A 13,227-nucleotide genomic window follows, 5' to 3' on the forward strand; every position below is an offset into this window, starting at 1 on the left:
TTTCTGAGAAACTCACCAAAATGAGTTTATAATTAAAACAAGAACAAGTATTCGTCAATGAGCTAGTCATCTTGACGTTTTGTTTATTTTGTTCAATTTCGTAGAAAACAAGACTAAATATTTTTATTTTGCATATCCAGTAAAAGTATCTTGATTTAACAATGTTTAGATATTTGTACTGGGAAAGAAAAAGTCAAAAATACTAAGGAAGAGCGCATGACTTGTGAGTTTAAGACCTGCTGCTCTGATTTAAGAGCTTTTAAGGCCCACAGAAACCCTGTTAAAAGCCCAGCGCAGTGTCAAAACCAAAGGAAAGGAGACATGAATGCTCAAATAAGCCCTTAAAGAATGAGATTTAATTACTCTCACCAGATGAATTTATTAAAGCTCATTGTGAAGTTCGAAGCAGCAGCATGTGTTCATATTCGCTCTGTTCCAAACCCTAGTGCTCTACATAGACAGCACACTTCCAAGACAACTCAAATCAGTAGTGTTTGCTAAGATAACAACAGAAATAATAGCAGCTATATATTAGGACAAACAGCTCATTTAAAATCAGATGGGACTCTTTTTGTCTATATTTTTACTTAACGAATGAATTCTTAAAAATATGGTTCTCTTGCTTGAATGATGGATGATTTCTGTTGCAATGCATTCTGGTATAATGAAGGTTATTTAGGGGCCGTTCACACAGAACACATTTTTGCATTGAACTTCACTACTTTTGCATTATTGTTAGTAAACGCACGCTAGACAGTGTTGTTTTAATCACTGAGAATTGTATAGTTCTTTTATTTATGGGTTTTTAATTTTATATTTTGTTTTCATTTTCGCTAAAGTTTTAGTAATTTTTTTGTGTGCTTTTGTTATTTTTTTTACAATATGGATATTTAAAAAAAATGTTTTATCAACTTTTATTTTAATTTTATCCATTTACACTAAAAATAAAAATCATGTCTTTTTTGCAACACAGTTTTATAAAATGTGTCACTCGAATTTAAAAGATTTGCATTATATATTTTCATAAATAATTGTAAATGCATTATAACATGTGAAGGTTTGTGTTTTAATGCATTATACTTTCTAAAGGTGCAACAATTAATAGATTAGTATTATAACTGTGGTTATAATTATTCATGAGATCATATTATAAGGTGCGTTTTGAGGCATAATTAATGCATTAAAACTACTTTCATAATGCATTACGCATAAAGGCTTTAAGTAAAGTTTTTAAACCCAATCTTTATGTTTTTAAACACAAAATCGTGTTGTGTGTGAACGGCCCCTTAGAAGGCAGCATAATGTAGCAGACTTAAAATGTTAAAATGCAATCTAAGTAGGAAGCTCACTAGGTTTTGGAACAGAGTTCATGGCTTTAAAAAATCAAGTAGATTACATACAGTACTTTATCTCCTTATTAAAATATAATCATTTATATACAGTAAATCTGTCTGGAAGGAGTCTGAAGAAGATCTGCCGCTGGAGAGCATCACATTCGACCCTCGTTCCCTCGATTGTTTGATTCAAGTGCATCTCGTTTCCCGAGAGCGTCTGGATGTTCAGCGCCAGGCGTGCCCTCCGTGCTTCTCCTTCACCAGCATCATCTGATCGATGACTTTCCCGTACTGCAGACAGAGCTCGAGTTAGTCTGCAGACGTCACACACACACACGCATGCACGCACGCACGCACACAGACACACACACACACACACACACACACACAGACACACACACACACTCACACACACACACACACACTCACACACACGCACACACACACAAACACACACACACACACACACACACACACAGACACACACACACACTCACACACACACACACACACTCACACACACGCACACACACACAAACACACACACACACACACACACACACACAGACACACACACACACTCACACACACACACACACACTCACACACACGCACACACACACAAACACACACACACACACACACACACACACAGACACACACACACACTCACACACACACACACACACTCACACACACGCACACACACACAAACACACACACACACACACACACACACACAGACACACACACACACTCACACACACACACACACACTCACACACTCACACACTCACACACACACACTCACTCACTCACACACACACACACAAACAGACACACAGACACACACACACACGCGAGAGCTACCTGGTCGTCGGACACCTGCTCCAGGTACAGGTGCGTGCCGTTGATCAGACGCATGCGTGTGTAGCCGTAATCCGTGCTTCTGAAAGCGCTCCAGTCGCGAGGTTTAGGGATGAAGCCGTCGTGTTTCTCTCGACAGCCCTGAACAAGACAAAATCACACATCTGCTAAAACACCAACACATCACATGGCATACTGTATCCCACAATGCAATGCACTCAACTCGCCCTTCCGCTTACAGAGCTGGAAGTCGTTTTTTTTCATGCAAAATTTAATTTAAAATGCAAACATGAAACACGATGAGTTTGTGTGAGGACAAACTGAATCCTAAATGTTTATTGTTGGGTTCTGGAAGTTGGTGGATGATTTTTCTTACAATGCATTCTGCTACAAAGGTGGTTATTTAGGGGTCATTCACGCAGAACACATTTTTACACTGCACTGCGGTACTTCTGCATTTTTTTTTTCTAAGTAAGCGCATGTTATTTTAGTATCACTGAAATACTATTATATAACTATTATATTTTTTGTAACACTTTACAATAAGGTTAATTTCTTACACTTCTACAGCATTTATTAATCTTAGTTAATGTTAATCTCAACATTTACCAATACATTATTAAAATCAAAAGTTGTGTTTGTTAACATTAGTTAATGCACTGTGAATTAACATGAACAGTGAACGACAGTAGTTTCATTAACTAACATTAACAAAGATTACCGTAATAAATACTGTAATAAATCTATTGTTCATGTTAGTTAATACATTAACTTACATTAACTGATGGAACCTTATTGTAAAGTGTTACCATAATTTTTATTAATAGTTTGAATTAGTTTTTTATATTTTCTGTTTTAATTTTAATTTATTTTTACCAATTTTGTTTTGTGATTTTTTTATTTTTTCCCATTTTAACTTTAGATATTTAAGGTTAAAATGAATGAAAATAAGACGTGTTGCCTTGCCAAACATATATATATATATTTTGTTTTATTTCAGTTAATTTGTTTTTTTTAATTTTCCAAGAAACAAAATGTTTTTTTATGGTTTTAGTTCAGTGTAATAACCTCGACTTGACGTCTGCACTGCATCATGTCTTTTGCCCCATTCATTTTCTTTTAATTAATAGTTTTATATTACTGCAGTGTTTTTAATTCGATGATGTAATTTGCAATGCTTCATGGGATTGTAGTTCTTATAGTTCCCAGCTAACAGGGAATGTTCTCAGAACGTTCTGTCAAGGTTCTCTCAACGTTCTTCTGGCAACATTAATAGAATGTATCTGGTCTTTAATAATGTTACTGAAACTTTTTGAAACATTTTAGTTGGATGTCAGTTTAATGTTTCTTTTTAAATGTTTCAGAACGTTCAGAGAACCTTCAAAAGTAACGTTCCCATAATGTTTGCAAAATGATAAAATGATTTTAAAACATTTTTGAAAAAACTGGAATGTTTTTTTTTAACCTAAGTGGAACATTGGCAAAATGTTCTTAGAACATATTTTTGTCTTTTTGCCTGATTTTCAAATACTTTAAATCATACTGTTGTGATTCTGCTCATAGCTGGTTGTTTGATTTATGGATTAAAACGCTTTAAACAGAGACTATTTTAAAATCTCTATGGAGAAAAAACACTGGGTGTGCACTAATGCACTTTATATGTGCGGCTTTACATACTGTTTTAATAAATAGACAGTGTATCGTGTAGTATGCAGTAAGTTAGTACTCTATCACGAACAGTGCCCTTCTCAACCTTCACAAACCCTCGTGAAACTAGCGTTGCTGGTGCTTCTGACGATACTCACGGCTGAACCTGTGATTATGTGCACGGGCGCTTTAGGATTCACATACGGCTCTTCAGAGCTCCCGTTAAACACCTGCGGGACACAAACACACGTCACATCTGATAGAGTCGATCACAGAGTGCTTTCAGATCAGTGCTGAGCTTTACCTTGTAATCGTACACGGGCCAGAGTCTCTCATACGTGTGTTCATGAGCCCAGAGCTCCAGATCCACTCCTGAAACATACACACACACACACACACGCACACACGCACTCACGCACGCACGCACGCACGCACACACACACACGCACACACACACGCGCACACACACGCACAAACACACACTCACACAGTTTAGGCTTGGAAACAATCATTAAAAATATAGACTGAGATACTGATACTAGAGGTAAACAGGGAAAAAATTTAACTAATAAATATATTCTCACACGTTCCCTAGTTGATTAATCACAGTACATTAGACAGCTGTGTAGTATTACAAGTTTTCTGAAATTATATGCTTAAATATGCAAAGTAGGCATTATCTAATTAAATATGTGCTAATTTGCATACATCTCCAGAGCATGAATTTGAACATTGGATAAAGCCAGATTCATAATTCTTGTTTGATTTTCTTGTCATATTAAAGGTTTTTCCAGAGGGGATTTTTTGGATCTCTCTTTTAATCAATAAAAAAAATACTGTCAAACTGCAAAAAAGTTTCTTCCTCAGTATTTTTGTCTTGTTTTCCAGTGCAAATATCTAAACATTCTTAACTGAAGATATATTTACTAGAGATGCATAATGACATAAGATGTAAAGTCTTGTTTTCTGAAAAAAATATAAAAGATTTTATAAAAAGAAGTAAAAATGTCGAGAAAAATAACCTTAATTCAAAGAGGAAACAAGATTATTTTTTCTGACCCCATCGGCAGACATCAGAAAACAAGACTTAATATCTTATGTCATTGTGCATCTCTAGTAAATATATCTTCAGTTAAGAATGTTTACATATTTGTATTGGAAAACAAGAGGAAGAAAATAATTGTTTGCAGTGCAACAGACAGATTTTCACCATGTTTTTAGGAATATCGAGAGGAATAAAACTGTAACGTTTGGTGTTTGTTAGAGAAAAACTCTTTAAAGATATGGATTGAGATTGAAATCTACAGATGCAAATAGATAAAGTGCAAAAAAATTAACTCTTAAATGTGTATTTTGGATGTTTTCTTTCCATGATATGGAAGCAAAATAGACTAAAAATTCAAAATCGACCAGTGCATCCCTTAAAACGGCGCAATCCTCTTACCGTACTGATAGAATAAATCCTCCAGTCCAGGAGCAATGGGTTTCGTGTCATTGCGTCCAAGTCGGACCTGAAACAGCAGACGTCACCAAAGACAACATTAACCATCTGACCTCGTCTTGAGATGGTACTGAAACAGAATCACACACAGCATGAGATCTGAGATCACACACGTAGCTCTGGAAGTGTGTGCAGTCGTCTCCGTCATCGTTGGAGCAGTACATGGGTCTGTGTCCCATCGTGATGATCCACGGCCGCTGCGCTCGGTTCTCAGGACGGTTCGCTTCCTTTATCAAGCACAGAAACACTCGAGAATATTCCCTTGCTTTATCCATAAATGCCACTCAGTTTTGCTGGATTAATGCTTAAAACTATAAAAACATGCCTGATTATCTTCCACAGTTTTAAGGATGTTTCAATATTTTTACAGTAAAACTGTTTAAAGGAATAGTTCGCCCCAAAATGAACATTTTTTGCTGAAAATGTGCTCATCCCAGATCAGGATGAGTTTGTGTCTTCATCAGGTTTGGAGAAATGTAGCATTGCATCAGTGTCTCACTGCAAGTGAATGGGTGCCGTCAGAATGAGAGTCCAAACAGCTGACAAAAACATCACAATAATCTATCCACAGCACTCCAGTCCATCAGTTAACATCTGGAGAAGACAAAAGCTGAAACAAATCCAGCATTAAGACGTTTTTAACTAAAATACCATGGAGTCCATAATCTATAATAACACTTCCTCCAGTGAAAAAGTGTTCTGGTCTGAATCAGGAGAGAAATCTGCACAGATCAAGCAGCGTTTAAACAGCTCTAAACAAATATGAGAGACAACAGGAGATGCACTTGTTCACTGGAGGAAGAGTCATTATAGATTATGGACTCTATGTATTTGAGTTAAAAGCATCTTAATGCTGGATTTGTTTCAGCTTTTGTCTTCTCCAGATGTTAACTGATGGACTGAAGTGCTGTGGATTACTTGTGGATTATTGTGATGTTTTTATCAGCTGTTTGGACTCTCATTCTGACGGCACCCATTCACTTGTAGTGAGACACTGATGCAATGCTACATTTCTACAAACCTGATGAAGAAACAAACTCATCTACATCTATGAACATGATTTTTACAGTGTTCATCCACAGCAAAGTCGATTTCTGAGAGAACACAGCAGCATGTGTTGTGTATTTGTACCTGTAGATCGGCCTGTAGCCAGTCATACTGTCTGAAGAGCAGATCCAGGCCGTATTCCAGATAGAAATAGACTTCCGTGGAAAAGGAGATGATATGAGCGGGTCCAATGTTCCAGCTACACACAGTTATAAACATGCTTCAGTGTTCAAAAACTGATTGTGCAAACACTAAATGTTTCTTCAGACTGGGAAAAACAATCATCCAGCAACGCAGAACTGGATTCTTCATTCTCTCTGTGTTTAAAGCAGAACCTCAGTAGTTTTTCCAGCTTTCTCCCACGAGCACAGATATATCGCTCGCTCAATTATGACGTTCCAGCGCAGAGATGATTCATAACAAACGTACTTAACTGACTATAATCTGCACCTTATGACCTCTCTCAAACACTTTATCCAGACATTATAATTGAGCTCATGTGAAGAACTACAGGATAAAACAGGGAGAGTCTTTCTAGCTTTCTTTCTTTATAGTGTAAGTGGAGATTTCTGAGATAAAACTCATAGATATAATAGACAAAGTGCAATAAAACAAACACTTATTTTCTTTCCACCAGTCTGAAAGATACAGAAGCTTGTTTCCGCCACAGGATAAAGAAAAATAACAAAGATAACTGCGACTTTTATCTCAAAATGCAGACTTTTTTTCTGGCAATTCTAAGAATAAAGTCAGAACTATGTTATGAACTCAAAACTGTGATATATAAAGTCAAAATTATGAGAAAAAAGTCAGAACTGCGATAAAAGTCCGAATTGTAAAAAAAAAGTCCGAATTGTGAGAAAAAAGTCCGATTTGTGAGAAAAAAGTCAGAATTGTAAAAAAAAGTCAGAATTGTGAGAAAAAAGTCAGAATTGTTAGAAAAAAGTCAGAATTGCGAGAAAAAAGTCAGAATTGTAAAAAAAAGTCAGAATTGTGAGAAAAAAGTCAGAATTGTTAGAAAAAAGTCAGAATTGCGAGAAAAAAGTCAGAATTGTAAAAAAAAGTCAGAATTTGCAAAAAAAGTCAGAATTGCGAGATATAAAGTCAGAATTACAAAAAAAGTCCGAATTGTGAGAAAAAAGTCCGAATTTTGAGAAAAAAGTCAGAATTTGCAAAAAAAAGTCAGAATTGTAAAAAAAAGTCTGAATTGTAAGAAAAAGTCCGAATTGTAAAAAAAGTCCGAATTGTAAAAAAAAGTCCGAATTGTGAGAAAAAAGTCAGAATTGTAAAAAAGTCAGAATTGTAAAAAAAAGTCCGAATTGTGAGAAAAAAGTCAGAATTGCGAGAAAAAAGTCAGAATTGTAAAAAAAAGTCAGAATTGTGAGAAAAAAGTCAGAATTGTTAGAAAAAAGTCAGAATTTGCAAAAAAAAAGTCAGAATTGTAAAAAAAAAGTCAGAATTGTAAAAAAAGTCAGAATTGTAAAAAAAAGTCTGAATTGTGAGAAAAAAGTCAGAATTGTAAAAAAAAGTCAGAATTTGCAAAAAAAGTCAGAACTGCGAGATATAAAGTCAGAATTACAATAAAAGTCCGAATTGTGAGAAAAAAGTCAGAATTTGCAAAAAAAAAGTCAGAATTGTAAAAAAAAGTCAGAATTGTAAAAAAAGTCCGAATTGTAAAAAAAAGTCTGAATTGTGAGAAAAAAGTCAGAATTGTAAAAAAAAGTCAGAATTTTCAAAAAAAGTCAGAATTGCGAGATATAAAGTCAGAATTACAAAAAAAGTCTGAATTGTGAGAAAAAAGTCCGAATTTTGAGAAAAAAGTCCGAATTGTGAGAAAAAAAGTCCTAATTGTGAGATACCAAAGTCAGAATTGCAAAGAAAGTCAGAATTGCGAGAAAAAAGTCAGAACTGCGAGATATAAAGTCAGAATTGTAAGATATAAAGCAATTCTGTGTTTTCTTCCCCTCAGAATTGTGGTAAAAAGTCAGAACTAAGAGACAATTATCTTTTTTTAATCCCGTGGTGGAAACAAGCTTCCATAGAAAAGAAAACAAAGCAAAACAGCTCAAGATCTTGTCTTTAGTGTCAGTGCTCGTACCTGTACCACAGATTCTCCGTGTGTCCCGGCATACTGAAACGACTCCTGTAGTGGGAGAAGTTACTGGAAAAATAAACACAGACAGAAAATCACAGACTGAAAACCACAGCAGCCGTTACTGAGTTACACAGTGAACATATTCAGGCCTTCAAACGACGCGAGCACTGAAACCGACACCAGGGAGAAACAGAAAAACACTAAACGCTCTCGTGTCTCACACGGACAGGGTTAATTCAGGGTCACTGTCAGTGACCTCAGAGGGTGGGGTCAAAGGTCAAGAGGATGCAGGTTCAGGATCATTTTTTTGAGTTTCCGTTGTGCTGGTATGGATGTGCTGAGAGCTCACAGGGGTCATGAGGTCAAGTCTAGGAAAACATCTGGCCAGACATTTACAGAATATTTCACTGAGCCCAAAAACCACCTCTACACATAGTCAATCACTTTTAACATCGATCCAGAGGTTTGTGCTTCCCTCCAGTGGTCACAGTGAGGTCAGCACTCAAACTACTAACTAGTTCACTAAAAAACATGAAAACAGCAAAAACAAAAAGTCAGCAGGCTGTCGTCTGAATCACTTACTAAGACGGACGTGAATCTGAATAAATTATTCAGCAGCCGGTCAGATTACAAATACAGTGCAAAAAGCATTTTTTGTCTTATCTAAACATGCTTAAATAAAGTTACATTTATTCTTAAAACATTCTTATTCTCATTCTTATTATTCTTAGAACAAATATTTATTTTATTTATTTATGATTTAACGTCGTGTCAGCAGCAATGGTTATATTCATGGCAAAATAAATGGTATTTACATTTTTAATTACAATGTCATTTCAATACATTTTTAAAAATAATTTAAGAATTTTGTCTTAAAAAACAATTAACATGCAAAAATACACATTTATACTTTAAATAGCAATAACAACAAAAATTATATGGAATCATTCAATTTAATGTGTGATAATTTTTTTTTGTAAATGATTCCAGGAGAAACGTCCTTAAAAATATTTTCAGAATAAAATCGTTGTTTAATATCATTTAAAAATAGACATTCTATTAGAGCATGTTTTAAACTCAAGAAATTATTACATAAATCACAAACCCGTTTCCCCTTTCAATAAAATATGAATGGGTCTCTTGAGTGACCAATTAATCATCTTGTCGACCTCTTCATATCTATTTTCAAAATAATAACAATAAATATAGCTGCAAGCAGCGATTATTGGGGTTCAAGTGTTTTAAGGCATTTAAGCACACATGAAAAAAGACATTACGTATTATTTAGCAAGCCTGTAACCACCTAAATCAATGATTTAAAAAAGCATTTTTGGCAAATCCAGGTAATTAACCATAGAAATATGACGATTTTTTAATGTTTATGACTGTTACAGCTTCACCTATGGCCGGAGTGGAGGAGTTTGCCGAAGTAGGTTTTTTTAAATAATGTCAAATATTTAAAGAACAGTTTGATTGACAGCAGTCCTATAGGCAAAGTTATTCAGAATGAGGAGATCAATCGTACGAAGTGAAGATCTAGTGTATTTGTGAACCATAGACATATAGTTTACCATAGAAATATAGTGTTTTTGAAGCCTTTTTGACTGTTATAGCGCCACCTGTGGTCCGATCTCTATGAAACTTAGCATGCTTGTTTAGAATCACCTGTTGCATGTGCTCACCTAGTTTCATGAAATTTTGAGTTTTTGTTTAGGCTTTATAGGCGTTTGGGTATATTTGGACACGCCCCTTTTCTAAACGACCCAGTTATAACTACCCAAAGGGTGAAGTTAAACATTTTTTAATAATTATTGATATAGAGAGTCCAGAGAATTGTACTGCAGTGGTTTTTCCGAGATTGAGCAAAAAACCTAGGGCTACTTTGCAAAAGTAGGTTTTTTACATATTCTCAATTATTTAACAAACAATTTGATTGACAGCAGTGGTTCTAGAGGCAAAGTTGATCGGAATGAGGAGGTCTAACAGATGATATGAATATTGTGTGTATGTGTGAAAAACCGCGCAATGTACAATCAATTACGCCCTTGAAAAATGCGATATCGCCCCCCCAGTGGCCGATTTCTTTCAAATGTCTCACAGACCTTTAGGGCCATGAGTCAAACAGGCCCACTGAGTTTCATTACGATCGACCTCCATTAACCTTGTCTAATAGGTGCTCAAAATTCATTGGCCAATGGCGGCCATGTTTTTTGAGATACGCTAATGTCCTCATAGACACTTCTGGCACATTGGACAAAGACACTACGTTCCAATTTTCATGTTGATGAACTACCAAATTTTGCTATGATTACGTCTTTAATTGATTTTTCCGTACATTTCTGCCATATGTACATTAACTGACAGTCACCACTGATAAACTACTACTAAATATATTGTAGAAACTTAATTTTCTGTAAAGCTGCTTTGCAACGATTTGTATCGTGAAAAGCGCTATACAAATAAACTTGAATTGAATTGATCGGACAAATGGTTCCGTAGTTATAGCCATTTTTTGTTTTTTTCCCTCTTATAGCGCCACCAAGTGGCCAAGCTCCATTATTTTTTTCATGTGACCTCAGACTGAGCTCCTACATGAGTGTTCTGAGTTTGGTGAAGATATCTCATTCCGTTCAAAAGTTTTAGGCGTTTTAGTAAAAGCCGCCGAACGTTTTGGCGTCCCTCTTTGATAATTATTGATATTCACTCTCCAGAGAATCTTTCTGCACTGGTTTGGTTCCGATCGGGTGAAAAACCTAGGACTAGTTCACAAAAGTAGGATTAAAAAAAAATCCAAAATACCCGAGGATTCCAACGATATAAGGCACTTGAGCCTGCGACTAACGGTTTAGGAGTTATGAGCGATTTCATTCGTTTGATTGCTGTAGCGCCCCCGTCAGGCCGATTGGGGCGAGCTTTGGTGACATTGTAGACGGTGTGAGTACTAGCATCCCTCCAAGTTTCAAGTCTCTACGACTCACGGTTTGCTCTGCCCGATCAGTTTTAGGTGGAGATTGCTGATCTTTGGCCATTCTAACAATTACAATACAGTTTCAGTGCTACGCGCTTGAACCCCTAATTAACTCCTTGATTAAGCACTGGGTACACCTCATATAGTTTAACAAGAACAAATATCTGCCACACTGAAGAAAATTTGCTGTAGAAACAATTTTCAATCAGAAATTGCAAGTTAATTTACAGATAATTACAAAGAAACAGCAAGTAATACACTGAGCTAACACATTTCAATAATCTGTTTTATGTACAACTTTTGTTTTACAGTGCAATGGGGCCAGAAAAATTACCTTGTTTTCCATTTGGATTCATTTGGATATTTGTTCTGGTTTTAATCTTAAACTCACTTTATTCTGATCAATTTCTATTCTTATCTTCTGTCATTTTGCATCTCCAGTTAAAATGATTTAAGAATGTTTAGATATTTGTACTGGAAAAAAATACTGAGTAATACAATAATTTTTCGCCTCGTTTAGTGAGATTTTGATTTGGAAAATCTTAAAAGACAGGCATACGTAAGTGTGGGATCAATAATCCATCATAACAACACCGTTTACTCATATAGCGAGTATAAATCTCAGTCCTGAAGGTCTGAAATGAAAATGAATCTATTTTATGGCCATTAATATTTTTTAGTTTAGCGTAATATTTAACCCTCATAATGCATTCGGCTCCATTTTGACCTGGAAGAGATACATAAACATCTCTAAAAAAAAGAGCATAGTTTTTAGTAAGGGAATGAAACTTTGCAAATGCTTTAAGAATTTCAAGATAAACATCTTTTTCAGATTTTATACAATTCTTTTTTTGGAGATTTAAAACATATTTGTGTTTGGGTCATTTTGACCCGGGTGTGTATGGAGCACCATTACTGTCAAAAATACGTTTTGTAAAATTATTTATGAAGTTATATTAGTGTCAAAAAAAACATTTACATTTAGGCTTTTTCTACAGAGTTTGAATGCATTATGAGGGTTAAACACAACTGCGGGGAAAGCGCATGTTACATAATAATGTCCCAAAATAATCAACATCCTAAAATTTTTCTTTTGGTTTTGAAGTAAATATTGTTGGTTAAGCGTAACTGCATGCCTCTCGTCACTGAGCTCCGGCCCGTTTCTCTGTGTTCTTTGGCTCTGCTGGTGTTGTTTAGATGTCAGCGGCTCTTGAGGAAATCCAGACATGCGATTAAAATGACGCATGTCATGAAAAGTTTACCAAAAATGTTCTGAATCTCCGCTGTGGAACAGATTCTTTTGTTCAGACAGCAGCGTTTTTCATTTCTGCACTCTATAACCTGGTTAAAATCTCCTGATGACTGACCTACTCGAAGACATTAAAGTTCAGATCAGGTTTATGTTAAGAGCAGGTTAAACTCACTTACTAAGCCCACTCGTGGTTTCCAGGACAGGTCATATATGGCGTGTAAGCAGCGATGGACTGGATCTGCCGCATGAACTCATCCCCGATCCGGCCGTTATCCTGATTAAACACACACACACGCACGCACGCACACGCACACACACACACACAGATGCACACACACACATGCACACACACAGACACAGACACACAGAGGCACACACACACACACACACACATGCACACGCACACGCACACACACACAGACACACAGAGGCACACACACACACACACACACATGCACACGCACACGCACACACACACAGACACACAGAGGCACAGACACACACAGACACACACGC

The 13,227-nt window shown here is 36.0% G+C and overlaps 1 protein-coding gene across 4 annotated transcripts in view; it reads right to left on the bottom strand.

Annotated features, from left to right (window-relative positions):
• Window positions 1-1,224: 1,224 nt before the first annotated feature.
• The window catches only part of acp7 (acid phosphatase 7, tartrate resistant (putative)), a 16,950-nt gene continuing 4,947 nt past the window's right edge, over window positions 1,225-13,227 (bottom strand). For all 4 annotated transcript variants that reach the window (XM_016474179.1, XM_016474180.1, XM_016474182.1 and 1 more), the window contains 9 exons: window positions 12,888-12,985; window positions 8,495-8,557; window positions 6,481-6,595; window positions 5,463-5,576; window positions 5,293-5,359; window positions 4,153-4,220; window positions 4,007-4,078; window positions 2,205-2,342; window positions 1,225-1,625 (listed from right to left, as the gene is read on the bottom strand). In XM_016474179.1, the coding sequence (XP_016329665.1) occupies window positions 1,560-1,625; window positions 2,205-2,342; window positions 4,007-4,078; window positions 4,153-4,220; window positions 5,293-5,359; window positions 5,463-5,576; window positions 6,481-6,595; window positions 8,495-8,557; window positions 12,888-12,985 (801 nt within the window). In that variant the 3' untranslated portion in view covers window positions 1,225-1,559. The remainder of the gene's footprint in view (window positions 1,626-2,204; window positions 2,343-4,006; window positions 4,079-4,152; window positions 4,221-5,292; window positions 5,360-5,462; window positions 5,577-6,480; window positions 6,596-8,494; window positions 8,558-12,887; window positions 12,986-13,227) is intronic.

The sequence above is a fragment of the Sinocyclocheilus anshuiensis genome, unplaced genomic scaffold (assembly GCF_001515605.1).
Source record: "Sinocyclocheilus anshuiensis isolate Anshui unplaced genomic scaffold, SAMN03320099.WGS_v1.1 scaffold208, whole genome shotgun sequence".
In the NCBI taxonomy this organism is placed as follows: domain Eukaryota; kingdom Metazoa; phylum Chordata; class Actinopteri; order Cypriniformes; family Cyprinidae; genus Sinocyclocheilus; species Sinocyclocheilus anshuiensis.